A 25,646-nucleotide genomic window follows, 5' to 3' on the forward strand; every position below is an offset into this window, starting at 1 on the left:
ATGTTGGATATTTCATTGCAAATATGAAGTACTGTGACATTGTCATCATCATATGAAGACTCAGCTGTTTTTCATGCCTAAATTCATCATAAACCCATGATTTCTAAACACTATGGACCAGATCCACAAAAACGGGCGTATATTTAGGCGGGCGTAGCGCATCTCATATGCGCTACGCCGCCGTAAATCAGAGTGGCTCGTAGGGTATCCACAAAGAACTTGCTCCCATATGCGGGCCGGCGTAACGTAAATCTGCCGGCGTAAGCCCGCGTAATTCAAAGTAGGCTTGGAGTGGGCGTGTTGTATGTTAATCTAGTATGACCCCACGTAATTGACGCTTTTTACGATCGGCGCATGCGCCGTCCGTAGGCGTATCCCAGTGCGCATGCGCGAAATCACGTCGCAAAGCCCTATTCGCGAACGATTTACGCAAACGACGGAAAATTTTACGCTGTCCCGACGTCCATACTTAACATCGCGTACGCCTCATAGAGCCAGGGGTAACGTTACGCCGAAAAAATCCTTACGTAAACGACGTAAAAAAATTGCGCCGGGCGGACGTACGTTTGAGAATTGGCGTATCTAGCTAATTTGCATACTCTATGCGGAAGTCAACGGAAGCGCCACCTAGCGGCCAGCGTAAATATGCACCTAAGATCCAATGGCGTACTAAGACGTACGTCGTTAGGATCTAGACCACATTCAGGCGTATCTTGTTTTGTGGATACAAAACAAAGATACGACGGCGCATCGAAGAACTTACGCAGCGTATCAATAGATACGCCGACGTAACTCTCTGTGGATCTGGCCCAGATTCACGTAGATCGGCGCATCTCTGTGCCGGCGTAGTGCATCTCATATGCGCTACGCCGACGTAACTCTTAGAGGCAAGAGCAGTATTCACAAAGCACTCGCTACCAAACTTGCACCGGCGTAACGTAAATTGTCCGGCGTAAGCCCACCTAATTCAAAGTAGGTTGAAGGAGTGCGTGATACATGTAAATGAACCGTGACCCCATGCAAATGAATTGGCGAACGAACGGCGCATGCGCACGCATTCTCAGAATCACGTCGCATATACTCCCTAAGATACGCCGGCTCAATGCCTACGAAGTGAACGTAACCTACGCCCAGCCCCATTCACATACGACTTACGTAAACGACCTAAAATACGATGGCTGTTCCGTCGCTGTTCCGACGTCCATACCCTAACATGACTTACCCCTGCTTTTGGTGGAATAACTTTATGCCGGACATACGCCTTACGTAAACGGCGTAGATTACAGCGACAGGCGCAAGTACGTTCGTGAATTGGCGTATCTCGGTCATTTGCATATTCGACGCGTAAATCAATGGAAGCGCCCCCTTGCGGCCAGCGTAAATATGCGCCCAAGATACAACGGCGTAGGAGACTTACGTCGGTCGGATCAAGCCAAAATTCAGGCGTATCTTGTATTGAGAATTAGGCGCATAGATACGATGGCGCATTTGTGGACTTACGCGGTGTAATAGAAGATACGTCGGCGTAAGTCCTTTCTGAATCCGGGCCTGTATTCTCAATCATTTTAAAAGCTGAACTCTGGCCAAAAGTAGTATTTTGACTAATATGTGCACTGTAAAAATACATTAGCAATAATGAAGTGTGTGCCATGTGTGTAGGCTGTAAAACGTTTACTTTCATTCACCCTGTACAGCATAGTAGAGGCTTACACATGTGTGGGCTGCAGTATACAAATCAAAGTGAGTTGCTCACTCAACACTCCTTTTATTCAGTAAATGTCTTGCATTTTTTTTCACAAAAAATTGTTCTGTGATTGGGGGAGGAAAAATTGGAAAATACATTTGCACTTTCTGTATTCACACTTATTAAGTTCACTAGAATTTATGCTGCCTGCCTTGAACTCACATACTGTATATCACTTAAATTCCAACATACAAAACTTCTCCAGAATTGGATAATTGCTTGGCCACTCAGCCTTAAACTTAAAAAGTCGGCCTCAGCTCTGAGCTGTTGTAACATGACCCAAGTACATTGCTGTATTGTCCATTCTCCTTCCCACTGTAATATGTATTTTTGCTTTATTTATCTTGTCAATTGGAAAATTAGCTTAATAATGCAATTTTTTTTCTAATCAGCAACCCCATCCTGTGAGAATGACCAACAAAGCAGGACAGTAAGGTCCTGCTTACAAATCCACTACAGATTCTATTTCATTTTGTCCACTTCAGTTAACTCCTATAAATTCATACAGCACATTTGCTATGAGGAAGAAAGACTCTTTTTTTTTTTATATATATTTTAAGTGCGTGTACTCGAGAGAGGAGCCGGACTGCAGGAGTTGGGAGTAGGCAGGCCTCCCCCAGAGGCAATATGCCACCTTTCTCCATGCCCCGGGTGGCAATGGCGGGTGTGTGAGGGGGTCCTCCCACACAGCCCGCCCTACCTGCTCCGCTTTGAAGCCCAACAGGGCAGAGGGACTCCCTACAAGGGAGTGAGAGGATCTAGCCTGCACAACCAGCCCCATTAGTCCTTCGCCTCGCGTGGTCAAAGTGCGTACATGTTAACTCAATTTTGAGTGCGTGTAAGTGTGGTGGTTTTTGTGGGAGGGGGGTGGACGTACTAAGCGCAGGCCTACCTCACATAGCACACCCACCGGGAGACGGGCTGAGACCACCAAACTCAATTCACATGTAGCCGAGACCGGGATCCGAACCCCTAGCTGCAGAGGTGATGCAGTGCCAATCGCGTTGAGCCACCGCAGCTCCTCAGCCATTAATAGAATGTGTAAGTATTTCTGATTATGGTATGAATCTTGTTTTTTCTGCAGCAAACGTACAGGAACGTTGGGTGCAATACTAATAGGAACCACTAAGTAAAATTAACATACCCGGAAAAATTCTTTGGTAGAGCCTGAATCCAATGTGCCATAAGCTATTTCTGTTTGCTTAGCCAGGTCCTCTGCGCTCTCTATAGGAGACACCATTCTTTCCACTGTAAGGAAAGCAGCTAAGTTGGCAGTATAGGAGGAGATTATTATTAAAGTGAAGAACCACCACACTCCTCCAACTATTCGCCCAGAGAGGGATCTGCAAGATAAAGGAGATTAGATATTTATCCACGTAATCTAGAAAATCCTTCTCTACAAAAGAGGCACCAATATCTCCCAGAAGTCACACAAATGAAAATAAATACAGATGATGAGAAAGAATAAATAACAATAACCTCATTCTTTTTTTGCTATATTTAAACTGGGAAGAAAACATAATAAACTGCTGTAAATAAGCATTAAGTATACAAAAAAAAGAGTTATGCTAAAAGAAAAGTTTCTAAGCATGTCTAGACCATCAAAAATAATTTAGGATAAAAACGCAGTTACTTAGTTAGTTTATAAAATGCTGTATGCATCAGTTCTGCATACAACCAGAATGGCATTGTTTAATTATCATAAACATATATATTTTTTTTTTTATGTAGCACATACTATTATGTAACCCATTTCCATATACATACATTTTAGTTATAGTTGATAAGAAAAGTATAAAATAATATACTTTCAAAGAGAATTCTGAGTTTGATACAATTGTGTGACTATCCATTTTGTTTCTATAGACATGCAGTATTTTCATCTGTATGACTGTATGCCATCTTATTCCATGCAGATGAATGGATATCAACTTGTCAGCTCAGGTGTTAGAACTTTCTCTCACCACTGTATTAGCTGCTTGAGAGGAAAAAGCATATCTTTTCTAAACACCACACAAGATATTACCCTGGACAGATGTACAATACTTCCTTCTTTCTGGCACCCCTTCTATTGAATAGCAGTCTTTCTTTGGGATAGTTTGTGCTATTTGACCCCATTTAAAGTTATACACAGTCCTTGTTGGTGGATATCTCCTGATCTGGAGTACATGGGGCTATGTGGACAATTTCATGATAAATGATGTAGTTTGCATTTATGGTGGCACTATATCCCTGGTGAAGATAATGTTTTAAATTTCAAAAACGCGTTGGATTTCCCACTCCATAAACAAGCTTTAACTGAACCTGGAGTGTTGTGCAGTTAAGTATGGTTTTGGATAGTACCACCTAGCAAATGACTTTGTATAGTGAAATATTGACATGTATGTTTTTATGAGTTATTGGGCCTTATGCAGGTCTTTTTAATTATATGTTAAAAGAATAAAAAAAATTATATTAATAAGTCTTTGAATTACTACAGCTCTTAACCACTTCAGCCTAGAGGGATTTCCCCCCTAATAACCAGGCCATTTTTTGCGATACGGCACTGCGTCACTTTAACTGGCAATTGCGCGGTCCTGCGACGCTGTACCTTAACAAATTTGACGTCCTTTTTTCCCTCAAAAATAGAGCTTTCTTTTAGTGGTATTTGATCACCTCTGCGCCAATTTTGAAAAAAATCCCAATATTTTATACTTTATGTTATAATAAATATCCCCCCCAAAAAATAAAAAAAATAAAATTTCTTCATCAGTTTAGGCCAATATATATATTCTTCTACATATTTTTGTTTAAAAAATCACAATAAGCTTATATTGATTGGTTTGCGCAAAAGGTATATTGTCTACAAAATAGGGAATAGATTTATGGAATTTTTATGGCATTTTTATTATAATTTTTTTTTACTAGTAATGGCTGCGATCTGCGATTTTTAGCGGGACTGCGACATTATGACGGACAGATCGGACACTTTTGACACATTTTTGGGACCATTGACATTTATACAGCGATCAGTGCTATAAAAATGCACTGATTACTGTGTAAATGTCACTGGTAGGGAAGGGGTTAACACAAGGGGCCAATCAAGGGGTTTAATGTGTTCCCTCATGTGTGTTTCTAATTGTGGGGAGATGAGACTGACTAGAGGGGGAGACCTATCGCTGTTCCTACTTAGTAGGAACAGGGGATCTGTCTCCTCTCCAGTCAGACCAGGGATGTGTTTGATCCCTGTTCTGACTGTCGTGTCTACGATTGCACGTGGCTGGTGATCATCGCGACCACTGGCCACGAGCATCGGGCCCACCGGCCACGCGTGCGCCTGCTATAGCTGTTTAAAGGGTCGACGTACAGCTAAGGTGATTTGCCGGAAAGAGCCAACATGTCACAGTATAATGACAGGGGCTGTTCGGCTAGTGGTTAAACAACTAAATCTTCCATCTCAATCATTTAAAATTCAAGAATGCATATTGGCCCCGAAAGTCAATGGTAGCCACTGAAAGGGAAATTTCACTTTTACCACATATAATCTACAGGTGACCTTTGCAAACTTTTCAAATAGTCAGAAATGTCTTTGTTACTAACTTGAGACTTAAGCCCTGTACACACAGTAGGACTTTTGGCCAACCAACTTCAAAATCTGCAACTTTTCAAATTTGTCCGACCGTGTGTACGCTCCATCAGACCAACTTTTTCTGGTTTCATCCAACAAAAAGTTGGGTCTGCGAACGGACCAACTTTTCGGCAACAAAAGTCAGATGGTGCTTTGTGTGACCGTGTGTACAGCAATCCAACCAACTTTTGGACAAAGTGCAAATACGAATGCTCAAAACCAATGTTAAAAGCAACAAACAATAGCAGAAGTTAACCAAAGGGTGGCGGTAAAGAGCAGAAAAGAGCAAAAAAAAACACGTGATGTTAGGAAACTTTTAGAAAAGTTTGCAGAAAAGTCTGACTGTGTGTATGCTATGGGTGTGGCAGGACAAATCAATTAGGACAAAAATCCAAGGGAAATTTTGTTGGATGTCCTACCGTGTGTATGAGCCTTAACACATACAATTAATTCAAAGTGTAGAAACCTTTTAAAATAAGCTATGAAAAGGTCTCCGTAATATAGTTTCTCAATTGACACTTATTTCTTGTTGTCCAATTTTCAAAGCTCCTCTGTATTGTGTAAAGACATCTACTCACTCTGTGCAACTGTATTTTTGACCTTGAAATATTGTTTATGGTCTTGAATGGCTTACACAGTACAGTACTCTGCACTAGGTTTCTGAACTAGTGATGTGTCACTTGAAGTACTTCTGACAGACTCTAACAGATTCAAAGGGTACCAATTAAATAAGCAACATGAAAGAAAATGCAATTTAATAACATTGCAGAGGTCACACCTTAAAATATGTAGCTACCTCTGTGAGGGTTTAAAAAATTCTAGTTTATCATAACATCTAGTTTGGAAAATCATATATTTCTAAATGTAGTTAGGAGTAATTGTGATGCAACATGCCCTTCCTAAAGCTGGTCATATATTATACAATGTGATTGTACATTCTCATATAGATCTACCTATGTAGTGCAAGGATCTGCCAGATTGGATAAAAATCGATTGCATAGATTACGTTGGTCCTCATAGTACATTGAATTCGGTAACTCTAAAGTTGATTGTACAATGACTGTATTCAGATTGTAGCGTGAATGATGACCCTTGGACTTATTTACAGCAACAGTATTTTGATCAGACTGACCCAGTTATTATCTATTTTTTGGACATTTGAACCAACAAGGTGCCAATAAATGTGTCTAGTGTAGTAACAATATTAACCAAAATACATATTCCTTGAGTTGTCAGATACAAGATAAAATGCTTCCCTTGTGATGTCATAAAACTTATTTGCCGGTCTCTCCAACTGGGCAAACACAGCATCAACAGCAGATTAACACCTCAACTTCATGTTAAAACAGTTACATAGAGGGAAGAGAACAACAAAGACACCAAACAGGACAAGCCAAATCTTGAAATAGTTTAGATTGCTACGGCTTTCTGCAGAGAACTTAGATTCACAAGTTACTACATGTATCTGTCACTATTAGGGATGGTCCCAATGTTCGAGTAGAACGTACGTTCATAAAATAACAAACATATGGGGCGCTCATGGGAAAATCGCCCTCCGTGGAGCGCCCCATTATGCACTGCGAGATCGCAGTGCATTGACAGCTGCAGATTGGCCAAAGCATGCACCTGACCTGCATGCTTTGGCCAATTGAAATGCAATGTGCCATGATTGGCCAAAGGCAGGGGCCCGGATTCTCAAAGCACTTACGCCAATGTATCTTTATATACGCTGCGTAAGTGCACAGATGCGCCGCTGTATCTATGCGCCTGATTCCTAATGCTAGATACGCCTGAAATGTGGCTCCATCCGACCGACGTAAGTTTCCTACGCCGTCGGAGCCTGTGCGCATATTTACGCTGCCCGCAAGGGGCGCTTCCATTGATTTACGCGTCGAATATGCAAATGACCGAGATACGCCGATTCACGAACGTACTTGCGCCTGTCGCAGTAGTACACGCCGTTTATGTAAGGCGTACATCCGGCGTAAAGTTATTCCACCTATAGGAGGCGCATCCCATGCAACGGTATGGACGACGGAACAGCCTTCGTATTTTACGTCGTTTACGTAAGTCATAAGTGAATGGGGCTGGACGTAGGTTACGTTCACGTCGTAGGCATAGAGCCGTCGTATCTTAGGGAGTAAATTTTACGTGATTGTGAGCATGCGCGCGCATGCGCTGTTCGTTCAGCCCATCATTTGCATGGGGTCAAGCTTCATTTAAATGGATCACGCCCACTTCCTTCCTACTTTGAATTAGGCGGGCTTACGCCGGACAATTTACGTTACGCCGGCGCAACGTTGGGAGCGAGTGCTTTGTGAATACTGTTCTTGCCTCTCAATGTTACGTTGGCGTAGCGCATATGAGATGTGCTACGCCTGCACAAATGTACGCCACTCTACGTGAATCCGGGCCAGGGTCTCTAGTATATATTATACAGTTCAGAGTATATAATGCAGTCATTGTAGTATATATATATATTACAGTTCAGAGTATATAATGTAGTCAGTGTAGTATATATAATACAGTGCAGAGTATATAGTGCCATAAGAATAGTATATATAATACATTGTAGAGTATATAGTGCAGTCAGTGTACTATATATAATACAGTGCAGGATATATAGTGCAGTGCAGAGTAAATAGAACAGTGTATCAAAGTGGTTAAGGATAACCCTATGACAAAATTAAGAAAGAAAACGGTGTGGGGTCCCCCCAAAGTCCATACCAGGCCCTTTGGGTCTGGTATAAATTTTAAGAGGAACTCCATGCCAAAAGTTAAAATAAAATGGCGTGGGGTCCCCTCCAAAATCCATACCAGATTCTTATCCGAGCATGCAGCCTAACAGGCCAGAAAAGAGAGGGGATGAGAAAGCACCCACCCTGAACAATACCAGGCCACTTGCCCTTAACATGGTGAGAGTGCCCCCCAAAGCACCTTGTCCCCATGTTGATGGAGACAAGGGCCTCTTCCCGACAACCCTGGCCGGTGGTTGTCGGAGTCTGCAGGCAGGGGGCTTATCGGAATCTGGAAGCTCCCTTTAACAAGGGAGCCCCCAGATCCCTGCTCCCCCCTATGTGAATAGGTATTGGGTACATTATACCCCTACCCATTTACCAGAAAAAGTGTCAAAAAGTTAAATCCACAAGAGACAGTTTTTGACAGGTTTTTTTTTAAATTTTGGCGTGGAGTTCCCCCTGAAATCCACACCAGATCCGAGCCGGCAATACATTACAGCTGTTATTGCATGTTCTATACATCGCACATATGTGCCAATTTACAGGCAGACTAAGGGGACCCCCAGGCACAATATTTAAAGAAATATTTCATGTTTATTGTTTCACTTTAAGCTTCATTAAAATCACTGAAAAAAAAAAAAGTAAAAACTTTCTTTGCATCGATGTTCACTAAGGCAGTACCAGTGCCCCATACACTTTTTATGGCACTAACTTGCATATACGCCTTTAAGATTAGGACTTTTGATTTTTCTTGTTTGTTTCCCATAGACTTTCATAGGGTTGGCATGTGTGTTAGAACTTTTTGCCTGTTCGAGGTGTTCGGCCCATCCCTAGTCACTACCAAGGTTTCCACAATAACTAACTAAATTACTATTTTAATAAAATACCTCTGCTTCACTCTTCACAGCTAATCATTGTTTGACCTGGTTCAGAATGTAATAATTTTATTATTTAACATCAATATATAAAAGCATCAAATTGTATAGCATAAAGTAGATCTATGGCTTCCCATTTGAAAAAATATATAAGCTATAGCACTTAATTTGCACCTCCAGTTTTATTTATTTTTAATTCCACAAATATCTGTTGATCTTGCCAGTAAAATCCACCTAATGCAGCTGCCTTTGGTGGTGTATAAATGATGCTACACTGCCCCTGATTTTAGAGCAATTTTGCCACTCTTATATAGGCACGGGCATACAGTGGAATATAGATAACATATTCCAGGGGCATGGTTATCAGCATTTACATTGCTAATTTACAAGACTGTAGATTGTCAATAGGCACCCAGCCACACCTACTCCTGCCTAGTGCTTTCTGGAAGGACATCACTGATTCTGCTGCCTAAACCTCCGCTGTGAGTAGCAGTGTCTAGGAGAGGTAGCTTGTGGAACACATGTGAAGGAGGATTTGGTTCATTATGAATAACACAAGTGTTTTTGTGTACTTTGAGGCTATCCATAGTAACTGGATTTGTGACCTGTTTAGACTGTCATAAAGGACCTTTCACTTTTGGCTTCCTATTTCAGAGATACAGTAGGAAGTGATGGGACATCTCTTTAAAGCAAACAGAGGATGAATCTCCCTAACAAAACACAGACAGCAATAAAAACCTCTCTCAACCCTATCCAAAATGAAATTCTGACTTTTTTAGAAACTCACTTTAATGCATAAACAGATGTTTTAAAATAAAATGTATTTAAAAAAATGTCTATACTGTTTATGTGCACTGCAAATTCACAGTTATACACAACCTTGCTTACAATGTAATTACGCATACATCTTTTGTTGCAGTTATCTATTAAATGATCAATTCCAAAGAGAAATATGAGAAAGGAAAAAATAGGATTTCTAATTACAAGTAAAATATTTTCCTTTGTGAATATCACAGGGCATGGGGCACTTAATATTCATGACTACTTGGTTTTGCAGCCTCCTTCAGGTGAATGGACACTGGCCAAAAGAAGACAGGAATTCACCACCCAGGCATAACTCCTTCCAGTTCAGCTAAGCATCAGTTTGGTAGCAAGAAAATGATTTTGCATTTAAACCAAGAATCCCAACTTCTTAATCATACATCACAGGGCAGTTCATATTCATGAATGCTTAGAATGGCCCAAAGGACTGAACATGAGGGTCTAGACCAACACACCCAAAACCCCAAAACACAATGGAGGAGAACCTCACTAAAAAGCTGTCTGCACGGAACTGGTATCTGCAGAGGTGTGAACATCTACCAGGGCCGTCTTTAATATGGTTTGGGCCCAGGGCAAACATTTTTTTTGGGCCCCCCTCCAGCTTATTTTGGGCCTGGCTTGTTCACATGTATGTTTTGGTGGCCCTCATTTGTGCAGGTACAGCAGCCCATTGATTTGAATGGGCTGCCATGCCTTTGTTTCCTGCAGAAAAAAGGTGCATTCAGCATTTTAAAAATACAGTTGCCTTGAAATCCATTCTGCTTTTGCACCATGCTACTTACCTGCAGTTCTTGCACCATGCTACTTACCTGCAGTTCTTGCACACACAAACGCACTGTGTTTTTAAAAGCGTGACCTAAACATCTAAAAATGCAGCAAGTTTGACAGTGCGGGAACTGCAGATAAGTCACAGCAGACAGCATAATGGACAGACAGTGCTGTATTTCAGTGCTTGATGGGCATAGGCGTGCCGTGTGCGCAGCCTATTACATGAGGCATGCGCTTTTCTTTGCAGGAAACGCAGGCATAGCGGCCCATTCAAATGAATGGGCTGCTGTGCCTGCGCATACATGTGAACCAGCCAGGCCCAAAATAAGCCCATCAAGCAGTTAAATACAGACAGTAATGTCATGTGCTCTGAGGCCTTACTCAGCCTGGACTGCAGGTCTGGTCTGGTCTGTGATTTAAAGAGTTCCTCTATTTTACACATGTCCCATGGTGCTAAAGCAGAATGGACAGACGGTGCTGTGACCCCATGCCATGCCATGTGTAAAATAGAGGAACTTTTTAAAACACTGACCAGACCTGCAGTGAATCATCAAATATTATAAAGACTTTGGGCACACTCTACAGAAAACTTCAATTTACAATATAGATTAGCAAACAGTGACATACCTTGAGGAGCAGGACATGAAGAAGTCAGCCTCAGGAAGAGCAAACTGGGGATGTTATAAAATCACATTCTAATTCACTTTTATATACAAGCAGCACCCAGTGGCAGGAAGGGAGAAGTGTGCGTCTAAAGGGAAGCCAGTGCTGTACATTTTAAAACACTGGGAAGGGAAGCAGTACTGTCACTGGCTGCGTGCCGCTGATGATTTTCAGCCTGATTTGTGGGCAGCACAGGGGCTTAACGGGAGGCAGGGCCGCCATCAGGAATTATGGGGCCACTTACACAGCTTCAGGCATGGGCCCCCTGGAGCAGAGAACCGGGATGGGGGGGTGCTGCCGCCTGAAATTGAGAAGCAGGGGGGAGGCTGCCGCAAATTTAGAAGCGGGGGGCCCTTTACAAAAAAAGAAATAAAGAAAGAAAGAAAGAAAAATATATATAAAAAAGGGGTGTAGCCATCCGGGGCCCTGGGGACCTCTGGGCCCTTTAATAAAAAGAAAAAAAGAAATAAAAAATATATATAAAAAATATATTTTAAAAAGGGGGTTGCCATCTGGGGCCCTGGGGACATCTGGGCCCTTTAATATTTTTTTTTTAATAAAAATTAATTACAAAAAAAGGGGGGTTGCCATCCGGGACCTCTGGGCCCTTTAATAAAAAATATATATAAAGAAACATTTATAAAAAAAAAAGGGGGGGTTGCCATCCAGGGCCCTGGGGACCTCTGGGCCCTTAAATAAAAAATAAATAAAAAAAATATATAAACAAAAATAAAAAAATAAACATTTATAAAAAAGATAAAGGGTGTTTGCCACATGGGGACCTCTGAGCCCTTTAATAAAAAAAAAAATATATATATATATATATATATATATATATATATATATATATATATATATATATAAATAAAAAGAAATAAAATATATAAAAAAAAATGTTTTTTATTAAAAAAAAGGGGGGTTGCCATCCGGGGCCCTGGTGGGGACCTCTGGATCCTATAATAATAATAATAATAATAATAAACATTTATATATATATATATATATATATATATATATATATATATATATATATATATATAAAATATTTTTTTTATAAAAAAGGGGGGTTGTCATCCGGTGCCCTGGGGAACTATGGGCCCCTGGGGACCCCCAGACCTCTAAAAAAAAATTGGCCCTTTAATAAAAAATAAAATAAAAATATATTAAAAAATTGTCCCTTTAATAAAAATATATAATTTTTTTTTTTATTTAAAAAAAAAAAAAAAAAAAGGGGGGGTTGCCATCTGGGGCCCTGGGGTCCTCTGGTCCCCTGGGGGCCTCCGGACCCCTAAAAAAAAAAAAAAAAAAATTTTTTTTTTTTTTTTTTTCAAAGGGGGTTGCTTTGGGCCCCCAACAGTGACAGGGCCCAGGGCACCTGCCCCATTTGCCCTGCGGTAAAGACGGCCCTGACATCTACTTTGTAACTTTGTAATCATGTGAAAAGAAGACCAGGTAGCAGCCTTATTAACCTGAACAATAGAAGGTTTATGCTCAGGGAGCACTGGCACTCTTAGCCAGCAGCCATAAAGAAAGATGTAAGATAGGACCATGTTACAGCAAATATGACCAGTCTGGATTGCCCCTCATCTTTACCGTGCACAAGGAAGAAACTGCAGTGGAGGGAAGGAATAGATTTGAGAAAACTGATCCCAAGGAATCATAACTGCAAATGCTTAAGGATCCCTGGCTCAAGATACAATCCTGTCCTGGAGTTCTGCCCAAGGCAAGATCTGGTGGGCCTATTGGTCAGTAATTTCTTGTCCTTAGATGACTATGTTCCCTGAACCGAGAGGTTCTTCAGAACACCCTCCCAGCTCAGCAGGCTGGCACCCATTGTCTAGATATTCCAGTTCAGTAAAAGGAAGGATCTTCTGGTATCCAGAATCTGTGTGGAACTCCACCATTTCAGAGGTGACCTGAGTTTGGGAGTCAACGAACTGGCAGATCCACAGATTCCTGATGCCTGTCCCAATTCAACAGGATATTGAAATTTAAAGCTCTGGAATTAAACTAGGCATACTGCATCAAAAGTGGCTACAATCTTTCTCAGCACCCTCATACAGAATGGAATTATAGGACTTTAAAACAACCTCAGGTACTCCGACTGAGATCTAAGGGACAGACACTTCTCCTGTAGAAAAAGTACCTTCACCTGTGTTGTGTAGAGGACTAATTCTAGACATTGTGTCAGAGCCAATTCTGCCTTCTGAAGGTTAAGCACCCAAGCAAACCTTTGTGCCTCCTGCTGGACCTTTGAAGTCAGCTTTTGAAGCAATTAGTCTTGGTACCTCACAATAGGCGGTACCTCACTAAGGTCCACAGCAACCCCAGGACTAAAGCCAATGTAATGGTGATAAAAAACAAAAAAGGTATCAGGCATCAGTCTGGACCAGTGGAGAGTGGTGTTTACATCCACAGCCCCACTTGTCCAAAACATCTAAGCTGTCTACTTTAGTAAGCGGTAACCTGTGGGAATCAACAATGCTCTGCCTATAGCTAACAACGTGAGTGTATATTTAAAGTGTGAATAAAGTGGTTCTGTATTTTTTACAGAACGCACTATCAGTTTCTTTCTTTTGTATCCTTCATGGGCTAAATCTTTGTTTGTGAGCTTCCCGGTTTGAGGAATTTAGAAACAGCAGAGTGCCAGTCACCTGAAGCTGATCCAGCTCTTAAAGGGGACCAGGCATGTTTACACTTTCTAAAATGAAAAGTCCAGAATACAAGGTGAACGACCATCTTCTGTCTATTTAGTGGTAGAGTTCTTCTTCGTTTTTACTTTGGGACTCAAAGTGAATTTTTTGATTGAAGATTTTATTCACCATGTTGTGATGTGGACTTGCACGTGGATGAACCATAACCATGGTCCATCATAATGAATTATAATAATCAAAATCACTTTTTGTGTTTAAGAAACTCGCCTTTTTATTTATCACCAATATATTAGTAGAAATCAATTTTTTATTATAATTTAGGATTTATACTTTGCACAATTTGATTAGCGCAGCACTGTTGTAGTATTATACGTTTTCTGAAAGTTGATAGCTTTGAGTGCTGCAACTCTTCTTATATATATATATATATATATATATATATATATATATATATATATATATATATATATATATATATATATATATATATATATATATATATATATATATATATATATATACATACACAGTATCTCACAAAAGTGAGTACAACCCTCACATTTTTGAAAATATTTTAATATATCTTTTCATGTGACAACGCTGAAGAAATGACACTTTGCTGCAATGTAAAGTAGTGAGTGTACAGCTTGTATAACAGTGTAAATTTGCTGTCCCCTCAAAATAACTCAACACATAGCCCTTAATGTCTAAACCGCTGGCAACAAAAGTGAGTACATCCCTAAGTGAAAATGTCCAAACTGGGCCCAATTTTAGTCTTCTTAGAGCCTAGGCCATCTTTATGTAGAGCAACAATTTATTTTTTCAGATCCTAAGAGATTTCTTTGCCATGTGGTGCCATGTTGAACTTCCAGTGACCAGTATGAGAGCGTGAGAGCAATAACACCAAATTTACTACACCTGCTTTCAATTCACACCTGAGACCTTGTAACACTAACGGGTCACATGACAATGGGGAGGGAAAATGTCTAATTGGGCCCAATTTGGACATTTTCACTTAGGGGTGTACTCACTTTTGTTACCAGCGGTTTAGACATTAATGGCTGTGTGATGAGTTATTATGAGGGGACAGCAAATATACACTGTTACACAAGCTGTGTAATTTCTTCAATTTTGTCGCATGGAAACAAATAATACAATGTGTACAAAAATGTGAGGGGTGTACTCACTTTTGTGAGATATATATATATATATATATATATATATATATATAGTATGTATATATATATATATATTTATATATATCTATATATATGTATAAATAAAATACATTTTTATATATATTTTACACTTATAGGTGAGTGCAAGAAGATTTAGATTTTTGATTGTAACATCTTGGTAAACACTGTGAGGGCCATAGACAGGCAGAATGCCAACGCCACAAACTGGAAGTGGTGATCCCTTACTGCGAATCGCAGAAACTGTTGAAGGGGCCAGAAAATAGGGATGTGTAGGTAGACATATTTTATATTCACATGAAATATAAATTTTTTCTTTACTAGGGATTTTTCCAGTTTTAATAAATACATACTGTAAATATTGCACATAATTTCTCTGCCACCATGCCTCTGCCTTTAACTCTAGACACCACCCTACATACTACTGAGCTCTGTACACTGCCCTACCTACCACTGCCCCTGGACATTGCCACGCATACTGCTGACCTCTGTACACTGCCCTACCTATTATTGACCCCTGTATACTGCCCTACTTACTACTGACCTCTGTACACTGTCCTACAAACTACCGACCTCTGTTCACTGCTCTACAAGTTACTGAGCTCTGTCAACTACCTTACCTTCTGCTGATTTCTGCCATACTGCTGACTTTTGTACATTGTGGAGATCTACAACATTGAAGACATCAAAGGTCCCAGGGGTGTGGTACACATGTTGTAGATCTCCACCTTTCAAAGGTTGCCTACCCCTGCTCTAAACTATATACATAAAACAATAATAAATTATATATATATATATATATATATATATATATATATATATATATATATATATATATATATATACATGGCTCAAAATTTCAAGTCCTGAGCTACTAGCCAGGCCTCAAGGGTTACTCGCCACCGGTTGCCCTGCCTAACCCCTACCATTCCCTGCCCCTAACCCCATCCCTAAACCTGCCCTCATAAATTATTTAATGGAATGACACTACATTTATGTTTTGTTTTGAATAACTTAATTCTGTTTTATGCAGAATTAAGTTATAAAAATATTAACACATTTATCCATGCCCACCAATGTCGTCTGCCCGTCAATGCAGCCCGTGCCCAGCAATGCAGCCTGTGCCCAGCAATGCAGTTAATGCCCAGCAATGCAAGGGGGAGAGGATAGAGAGAGGGATGGGGAGGAGAGAGGGAGGGGTGAGGATAGAGAGGGGTAGGGGGAGAGGAAAGAGAGAGCAAGGGGGAGAGGAAAGAGAGTGGGAGGGGAAGAGGAAAGAGAGTGGGAGGGGGAGAGGAACGAGTGGGAGGGGGAGAGCATAGAGAGAGGGGGGATAGGAAAGATTGAGGGGGAGAGGATGGAGGGGGAGAGGATAGAGAGAGGGAGGATAGAGAGAGGGAGGGGAAGAGGATAGAGAGAGGGAGGATAGAGAGGGAGGGGGAGAGGATAGAGAGAGGGAAGGGGAGAGGATAGAGAGAGGGAAGGGGAGAGGATAGAGACAGGGAGGGGGAGAGGAAAGAGGGAGGGGGAGAGGAAGGAGAGAGTGAGGGGGAGAGGAAGGAGAGAGTGAGGGGGAGAGGATAGAGAGAGGGAGGGGGAAGAGGATAGAGAGAGGGCGGGGGAAGAGGATAGAGAGAGGGCGGGGGAAGAGGATAGAGAGAGGGAGGGGGAGAGGATACAGAGAAAGAGGGGGAGAGGATAGAGAGAGGGGGATAGAGGGAGGGGGAGAGAATAGAGAGAAGGAGGGGGAGAGGAATAAGGAAGGGGGAGAGAAAAGAGGGAGGGAGAGGATAGAGAGAGGGAGGGGGAGAGGATAGAGAGAGGGAGGGGGACAAAATAGAGGTAGAGAGGGGGAGAGGAAGGAGAGAGGGAGGGGGAGAGGAAGGAGAGAGGGAGGGGGTGAGGATAGAGAGAGGGAGGGGGAGAGGATAGAGTGATGGCAGGGGAGAGGATAGAGAGATGGCAGGGGAGAGGATAGAGAGAGGGAGCGGTGAGAGGAAAGGGGGAGGGGGAGAAGATAGAGAGAGGGCGGGGAAGAGGATAGAGAGATGGCAGGGGAGAGGATAGAGAGAGGGAGGGGGAGGGGGGAGAGGATAGAGAGAGGGCGGGGAAGAGGATAGAGAGAGGGAGGGGGAGAGGATAGAGAGAGGGAGCAGGGAGAGGAAAGAGGGAGGGGGAAAGGATAGAGAGGGAGGGGGGAGTAAAATGTGGACAGAGGGAGGGGGCAGAGAGGACAGAGGGGGCAGAGAGGACAGAGGGGGAGAGAGGACAGAGGGGGGAGAGAGGACAGAGGGGGGAGAGAGGACAGAGGGGGAAGGGAGGAGAGGGGACATGGGAGGGGGGATGATGGAGATAGAGGAGGGGGGAGGGAGGAAAGGAGAGAAACCAAGGGGTTATGGAAATAATGGGGGGGGATAGAAAGGTTAGAGGGCAGAGGGAGGGGGAATAGAGGGGAGGGTAGGAGGTAGAAGCAGAAGAGGGGAAGGGGCTAATGTGATAATTAGAATATGTGGGCAGTGCCGTCCACGACCTGACGGGATGGGGGGGGTGCTGGCAGGGGTGGATTGTTTGCCACACACCCCCAAACAAAATACCAGCCACCACTGATTGCAGATATATATAGCCATAGGGGTGTTCTGATATACTCCTCCTGCCATCCAGACACATGTGATCTCACCTACACTGCAAGTGAGACCGATACACCATTCTTTCACCTCCAGCCTAATACTAAGTGCTTCTCCTCCATAAACATTGCTGGGAATGGTAGTCCTCCTCTATCACACACAGCCTCTACTCACCGTTTATGCACTTCTTCCAGGGCTCCCGAGTCCTGCTACCTCCGTCCGGCTCCCGCAGGTCCTGTTCCGCTTTTAACAGCAGCACTTGATGTGATGTGTCGGGCAGAGAAGAAGACTCCGCCTGACACAAGACTTTGACAGAGACGCGGCTTTGGGGAACTACAGGAACCATACCCTGTATCTGAGACTGTGTCCATCCAGCGGGAAGGGCGAGGGGGGTGGCCGCGGGTGGCAGGGTTTCCAGCTGCTGGACGGATACAGATACAGGCATGGTTCCAGTAATTTTTCCCCGCTGCAGCAATCCCCCCTCACCTGTTCAGTGCAGGCAGCACAGTTAGAAGTGTCCCGATTCCCGCAGCTGGCTGGGAAATCGGACCCAGTGACAGCGCAGGTCCACCAGCTGCCAGTGCTCCAGTTCTTTGAGTAGGCAAATTAATTCCCTGCTCTGATCATCCAGACGGCGGCATTTCTCTGTTCCCGTCTGATCGGCAGTGCTCGCCCCCCAGGATCCCAGGCAGCCCTTCTCGCCAGCCCTCAAAATAAACTCTCAAAATGCGAGTGGGCGAGTGTATTTTAGAGGGCTGTATATATATATATATATATATATATATATATATATATATATACATATATATTCATTACGTATATCTTGCAATACATGAAAAAAAAAGTTTAAATCATAACTATACCAAATACTAAATCAGAATATGGAACAGCAAACCCACAGATGTATGGTGCAGAATACCCAAAAAGAAGCGGGAGAAGATGTTCAGCCAGTTGTAGGTTTTCACAAATTTGTGATTATATACAGTGCCTTTAGAGCATTAATTAGGGAAGCACCCATGAGCCTCTTGGTAATTCACACGGCTATCTGGATTAGCATTAAAGCTGTGTCTACACGATATTGTAGATTGGAGCTTCTAATTGCATGTTTTCATGCCAGGGGAACTGACAAAGGGGTGCCCCTGCATGAGCAAATGAGCGTGATGACGTCATTGCACATATGTCGATCCTCATCTTTTCAAGACCACTACAGCAGGGGGGGGGCACTTTTCAAAAAGATACCAGTCTGTACTGTTCCAAATGTACCAGGGAACACTTTTAGGTGAAATTGTCTTATGCATCACCACAGAAGCACTTCCCCAAATGGGATCAGTGCTCTGGACCTGTACAGCATCCCACCAGTGAGATCACTGGATATATATTACCCTGAAGATCACTGCCCATAGGATTCAGTACAAACATGATAGGTGACCCCCGTTCTTACATGCAACGTCTGAACAGTCTTTCTTGGCCTCCTGACCATAGGTGACAAATCCAGATAAAGTATTTCCCTACCCAAGCAGGGGTGTTCAGCATAAGCCATACATAGTGTACTAAAGCCCACAAAAGGAGATCTTCAGAGGAACATCCCTCTCTTTTTTTTTTACAATTTACCTGAAGGGGGCAGCATAACCAAAGTAGTCATAAATGTGAAATGTTCTTTGAGATCTACGATTAAGAAAATTACACATGTGGTATAACAAAATATCTGTACAGTATACTGAAGTTTGAACACACAGATGAACCAAAGTTTCAACAACCTGAAAAGTTTGCACTTATGCTTGCTTTTATAGAACTCAGAATATTAGCTACAGTGACAGAACAGCAGTGGTTAGCATGACTATCAAGTAATTTCTGATTTAGTTCTAAAAATGATCCTGGTATGCATACTTTCTCACGTTCTGATTTACTGGATAATACTTCAATAAACCTGTTTTGTGATTGTTGGCATGATGCTCATGAGCAGGAACCAAATAAAATGGCCTAATGTTATCTCTGAGATTAAATATATAGGTGATAGGTTTCACCTTGTTTCACTAGTCTACACTGTGAGGGGAATTTATCACCACTTGAGCAGACAGAATCTGGAGCAGCTTTGCATTGCAACCAATCAGCTTCTATTTTCAGCTTGTTCAGTTAAGCTTTGAAAATGAATATAGAAGCTGATTGGTTGTCATGTGTGGCTGCTCCAGATTCTGGCTGCTCACGTTTTGATAAATTCCCTACTTAATTTGGCTTTCTTTGTCACATTAGTATTCATCAGTGACACTTCAGTATACTTTGCAGAGAAGGAGTTCTGACCACAACATTAAAATGTCACTGTTCGCTGTAAAACAAAATGTCACTGGTCATTGTTAAACAAAATATAAAATGGATCTCTGAAAGATAAATTTGAAATTGCAAGAACTGTGTAGCTATATATACAATATTCTAATGTCGGTGCCTTGTCATAATTCCAGTCACCTTTGCCCCCGGAAAGAAGTGAAAAAGCCTGAGTTCTTGGAATAACATTGGACCAGTCCACCCAAATATGATATTTTAGTAACTGGTTGATGCTGGACCATTAGAATATTTTTAATGTTTCTCATACAGTGTCAGACCTCTGGTCTTAGGCCAGCGCAAGTGCTTTGTAGGGGGTTATATATATATACTGTATTTTTTTAATTTACAATATATAATGGGCAATGCAAAAGGGGTGCAAACACCCAGTTTTGTGGGGGAGGAGAAAATGTATCTAGAGACATGAAACAACATCCATTACTGCAATTTTAGCCCAGATGAGGTGAAAGTGTCATGTCTACAGGTCAGGCATACAATTGTCAACTTGGAACAATTGATTGAAAAGGTTAGGACACTTGTTCCAATGACTGTCCCTTCTGATATATTTCATCAGCTGCAGTGTCCATTGGCATTTCTCTCCACCGTTCCTCCCTCCTTCCCCTGTAAAGTGGCAGTAAGACAACTCGTAAGCTAAGTGTTCATTAATTAAAGGTTGCCAGGAAAAACTGCAAGAGCAATGGCAGGGATATCACAATGCTAATGTCCCAAATTATGAAGATTATAAAGATTATAAAGTATGAAGAGCTTGCGACGGACTTCTGACAGATGCAGGAAGTCTCTATAAAGCAGCCTGATAATATCAAAGTTTGAAGAGAAACTTGAAATAAACATTGCATTTATTATTGTTGTAGTGCAGTTTTAAGCAATTTAATTGTAGCTTGTAAATGCCAATAAAAAAGAAAGGTTGTATTGCATAAAAAGAAGATTTAACGGCCAATAGCAGTGTAAAAGCGCAATAGACAGAAAATGAACAAAGGAACAGATAACAAAACAGAAATAGAGTGCAAGCCAGTTATGCAATGACAGAAATGAAGAGACAAATGCATGAGATGAAAAGCATGAAGATAGAGGTAATAAACTGCTGCTGCATGTGTCTTCAGAGCAAGAAGTTATTTTTGCATAGCAACATATGTTATATGCACCAAGCAGATGACCGTAAAATGAGATATGCAGCAAAAACACGGTAGACCTCCAAGCATTGCTGAAACTAAAAGACCCTATGCATTTTACAGTCTCAACATGGTGAATATAAGTTTAAATTTGCATGTATAATGGGTTTCAGTCTCATACCAATTATACATGAGTGATGGTGGCTAGCAATATGACTTAATGATGACGCTTAGCAGTGAGTGGATTGTGAAGCAAGAAAAACTGAATTGAAAAATGGTTGATAAAATTAACATATATACACCATGGCGTCAGTGTATGACCATAAAATGCAAGAAGGTGATGGAGTGATATGGAACAAACCTTGGAGAAATATCGCATCCTTGCTGCATAAAGGCACCCAGGGAAAACCAAAGGCTGTTAAATATCCCAAATTCATTTGGTGGGTCAGGAGGATTCTGAGGGTCACGAGCTTCATCCGTGTCCTCCAAGTGCCATTCATAAGGGCTGAATCTGCTCACAAGGAAAAGAACTACACTGACTCCGATATATGCAAAAACTATACACATCCATATTTCATAGGCCAAGGGGTCCAGGAAGGAAAACACTCCTGGTTTTGATTTTTGAGGCTTCTTAATCATGATGGAGATCCCAAGGCTCATAAATGGTTTTGAAAAATCAATCACTTCTTCCCGTACCAGAGTAATGGTGAGAGGGGCAACAGCTATGTCTGCTCTCTGAAAACAAAGAAAATAGTTCAATAAGTGCACATTTGTTTAGTAAAATGAAGCATCAGTTTCAAACACTGTGTCCAGAGCTCCATAAAAGTTCAGGACTTGTTTTGCTGGTGTATTGAATGCAGGAGATAGCTTTGGTATAACAGGTGTTTGACAATAATGATATGAAATTAAAACAGAGAATGACCCATTGACTAGCCTTTACAATACTTCTATAGGCAGAGAGAGAGAGAGAGAGACACAGCGAGAGCAAGAGGAAAGCAAATGAAAAGTGTGGAGAGGATGAATAAAATATTTCCCTAAATTACTGCTTACCTATTGTAATATAATGAATAGTTCAGCTATGAATGATTATTAAAATAATTTTAAATATCTTTGAAAACTTTCCTTATCTTCATATAAATTTTACTGGTAGCACTTCTTTTTCTTTTTTTTATTATTAGTAATCTGATGTGCCTGTTTATTTCTTTGTTGCATGTCAGATAAGATAGCCAACCCCTAAACAGTACATAGGACATAAATCTGTGTTCATTTAGCAAAAGAGTAGAGGATGTTCCCTTTGCAAAGTAAATACTTGTAAATACAATGAATCTGTGTTCAATTTGAATACCCAATCACATGCAAGTAAAGTTTAAAGGATTAGTTAACCTTTTCACAAAAAATGGAAAGCTGATTTAACTCACTGCACCTTTCCCACACCCCCGGTCCCTGCTGCACTTATCTCCTTTCTTATACCTTCCTTGATTATCTTCTGCTTCCCACACAGCCATTGTAGTTGTTTGGGCATCTGAAAAATGCAGTACACAGCCTGGAGACTGTGTAGAATCATAGTGGTGAGTGGGGATTGGTCAGTGCCAGCACATGACTGCACTGACGCTCTGAGTCACCCCACAAGAAAGAAGGGTGCAGAAGAGCATATCTTTCAAAAGCCCAGAAAGCTACATCAGCTAGCATGGGCAGTAAAAGATAATCATCCAAAAAGGTAAGTGCAGCGGGGACCAGGGGTGTGCGAAGGTTGTTGTGAGTTAGTTCACCATTAGCCCTTTATTTTAAATTTTGTTTATAGCACATGATCGCATGATATGAGTTTCATCTTTAATATTAACATTCACTTAATAAAGTGAATATTCACTTTGCTTCTAAGTAAAATGTTGTTATTCCTTTATCAGCCCCAATAAGTCATTTCGCTATCAAAGCTATTAGAAAATGTAAGAATAATAATTATTTTCACTTAAGTTTATAAATCTATTAAAGCTAAAGTTTAGATTTTATTTTTAATTTTTTTTAGTATACAGCTTCAGCCGCATACAGTGATTTGCCTCTAGTGTGTCCTACATCCTGCTAGCTGCTGTAAAAATCCCAGATCCTCCTCACAGCTGTGAAATTCTAGCTTTGCATGGGTTAAAGCGGTGGCTGTTATTGTGATGAACTCCCAATTCTCACTCTCCCCTTTCTCCTCCATTACCAAATTTTTTTTCACAGAATGAAACTCATTCTATGAATAGGGGATAGGTGAATGAATACCAGGATCCACCCACCATTTATAGCATCCCATGGCTTCCAATACCATATCTACGCTGATGACACCCAAATTTATCTCTCTACCCCTCAGCTCACTCCGACAGTTTCCACGCGTAACACTAATTTAGTAACAGACATATCAGCCTGGATGTAACACTACTTCCTCAAACTCAACCTATCCAAAACCAAACTTAAAATTTTCCCTCCCCCACATGCCCCTTCCCCTGATCTCTCTGTCAAGATTGATAGCACAACTATCTGCATATTCTCTCATGCCAAAGTTCTAGGTGTAATCCTGAACTCCGAACTATCCTTTCAGCCCCACATCCAATCACTGACCAAATCTTGCTGCCTCAGTCTCTGCAAACACCCCTTTCTAACTAATGACACCATTAAGTTCCTAATTCACTCCCTGGTCATCTCCCGCCTCGACTACTGCAACTCCCTCCTCATTGGCTTACCTTTACATAGGATATCCCTCTTCAGTCTGTTATGAATGCTGCTGTCAGGCTCATACACCTTACCAACCACTCTGTATCTGCTACCCCTCTGTGTCAATCCTTCCATTGGCTCCCGCTCACCCAACAAATTAAATTCAAAATACTAACAACAACTTACAAAGCCATCCACAACTCTGCCCCCAGCTACATCACTAGCCTAGTCTAAAAATGCCAACCAAATTGTTCTCTTCATTCCTCCCAAGACCTCCTGCTCTCTAGCTGCCTTGTCACCTCCTCCCACTCTCGTCTTCAGGACTTTTTCCGAGCCTCTCCCATCCTATGGAACTCCCTATCCCAATCTGTCTCATTATCTCCTCCTCTGTTTGCTTTTAGATGATCCCTGAAAACCCATCTCTTCAGAGAAGCCTATCCTGCCCCTACCTAACAACTGTACTTTAATTTTCTCCATCACAGCTATTACCTTTTGTATCACTTAACCCTCCCTCCTATGTTTTAAACTTTAACGAGCAGAGCCCTCTGATCCTCCTGTCCTGAACTGTATTGTAACTGTACTGTCTGCCCTCATGTTTAAAGTGCTTTGCAAACTGTTGGTGCTGTATAATATATAAATCCTGTATAATAATATTAATAATAATAATAATCATAGGACATGTTGCATTCTGTGACAAAAATACAAGGAGTTCTATTAATGGAGGAGGAGGGAAATGGGAAGGACGAGCTTCAGGAGTCCTTCAAGTCAAACCTATACAGCACTGCAGTTCACAACTGTGAGGGAATCTGACGTCTCTGAAAACAGCATGGGGATAAGGTAATAGTATGGTGGTCATAGTATGACGGCCTCCTTATCTGAAGAAATATTCCAGGAAAATTACCTAAAAGGTTCTTAATCTACTGGATGAACATAAGAGCCAGGGAACTAGCAGTTTTAAAATAGTAGGTTAGCAATGGCAGCCTAATATTGCCTTTGAATCAGATGTTATCAAAAGATATTACAGTACAAACTTAAGATTGTTTTCAATGTTGTTATATAAAAGCAATTGCATTTTGCAATAGCCACAGATGAAACATTAAAGCAGAGTTCCACCCAAAAGTGGAACTTTCACTCATCTCATTCCTCCCCCCTCCGGTGCCACAATTGGCACCTTTCAGGGGGAGGGGGGACAGGATACCTGTCTTTAACAGGTATCCTTTCCCACTTCCGGGAGCCTCAGTCGCGGATATTGACGTCATGGCTGGGGCTCCCTCCTCCCCCTGTTGCCAGGCCAGTAGGAGAGAGGAGCAGGCCCCGCGCATGCACAGTAGGGTTTCCGGCATTAAGACGAAAGGCTACACTGCTGGGGTACCCTTACTCGCAATGGCGACAGCAGCACCCAACAGCTGATGGAAACATCGCTGGACTCCAGGACAGGTAAGTGTCCTATTATTAAAAGTCGGCAGCTGCAGTATGTGTAACTGCTGTTTTAAAAAAAAAAAATTTGGAGCGGACCTCTGCTTTAAAAGATTAAAAAATTAGTAAACTTCCAGACAGTTTTTCTTCCCACCCTTCTACCTTTAAACAAAAGTTTTATTTTGCTCTCTGTATATACACAGATTATTTATAAAAGCAAAAACCATTGTTGTAAATAATATGATAAACGTAACATAATTTATTAAACCATAAAGTAGATGCATTTAGTATTTGCTTGCGTATCTGATGTGATGGTAAAAGGTTCTCTGCACTGGGTGGATCTCCTTGTCTTTTGTATTAAGATCATAAATCAAGAATGAAGCCATTTAAAATTGCACATGTAGC

The 25,646-nt window shown here is 41.5% G+C and overlaps 1 protein-coding gene across 2 annotated transcripts in view; it reads right to left on the reverse strand.

Moving 5' to 3' along the window:
* The window catches only part of GRIA3 (glutamate ionotropic receptor AMPA type subunit 3), a 405,232-nt gene that overhangs the window by 22,427 nt on the left and 357,159 nt on the right, over positions 1–25,646 (reverse strand). For both annotated transcript variants that reach the window (XM_040323936.1, XM_040323935.1), the window contains exons 11-12: positions 21,499–21,872; positions 2,889–3,087 (exon numbers count right to left, since the gene is read on the reverse strand). In XM_040323936.1, coding sequence (XP_040179870.1) covers positions 2,889–3,087; positions 21,499–21,872 — 573 coding nt within the window. The remainder of the gene's footprint in view (positions 1–2,888; positions 3,088–21,498; positions 21,873–25,646) is intronic.

Source organism: Rana temporaria, chromosome 9, assembly GCF_905171775.1.
Source record: "Rana temporaria chromosome 9, aRanTem1.1, whole genome shotgun sequence".
NCBI classification, from domain to species: Eukaryota; Metazoa; Chordata; class Amphibia; order Anura; family Ranidae; genus Rana; species Rana temporaria.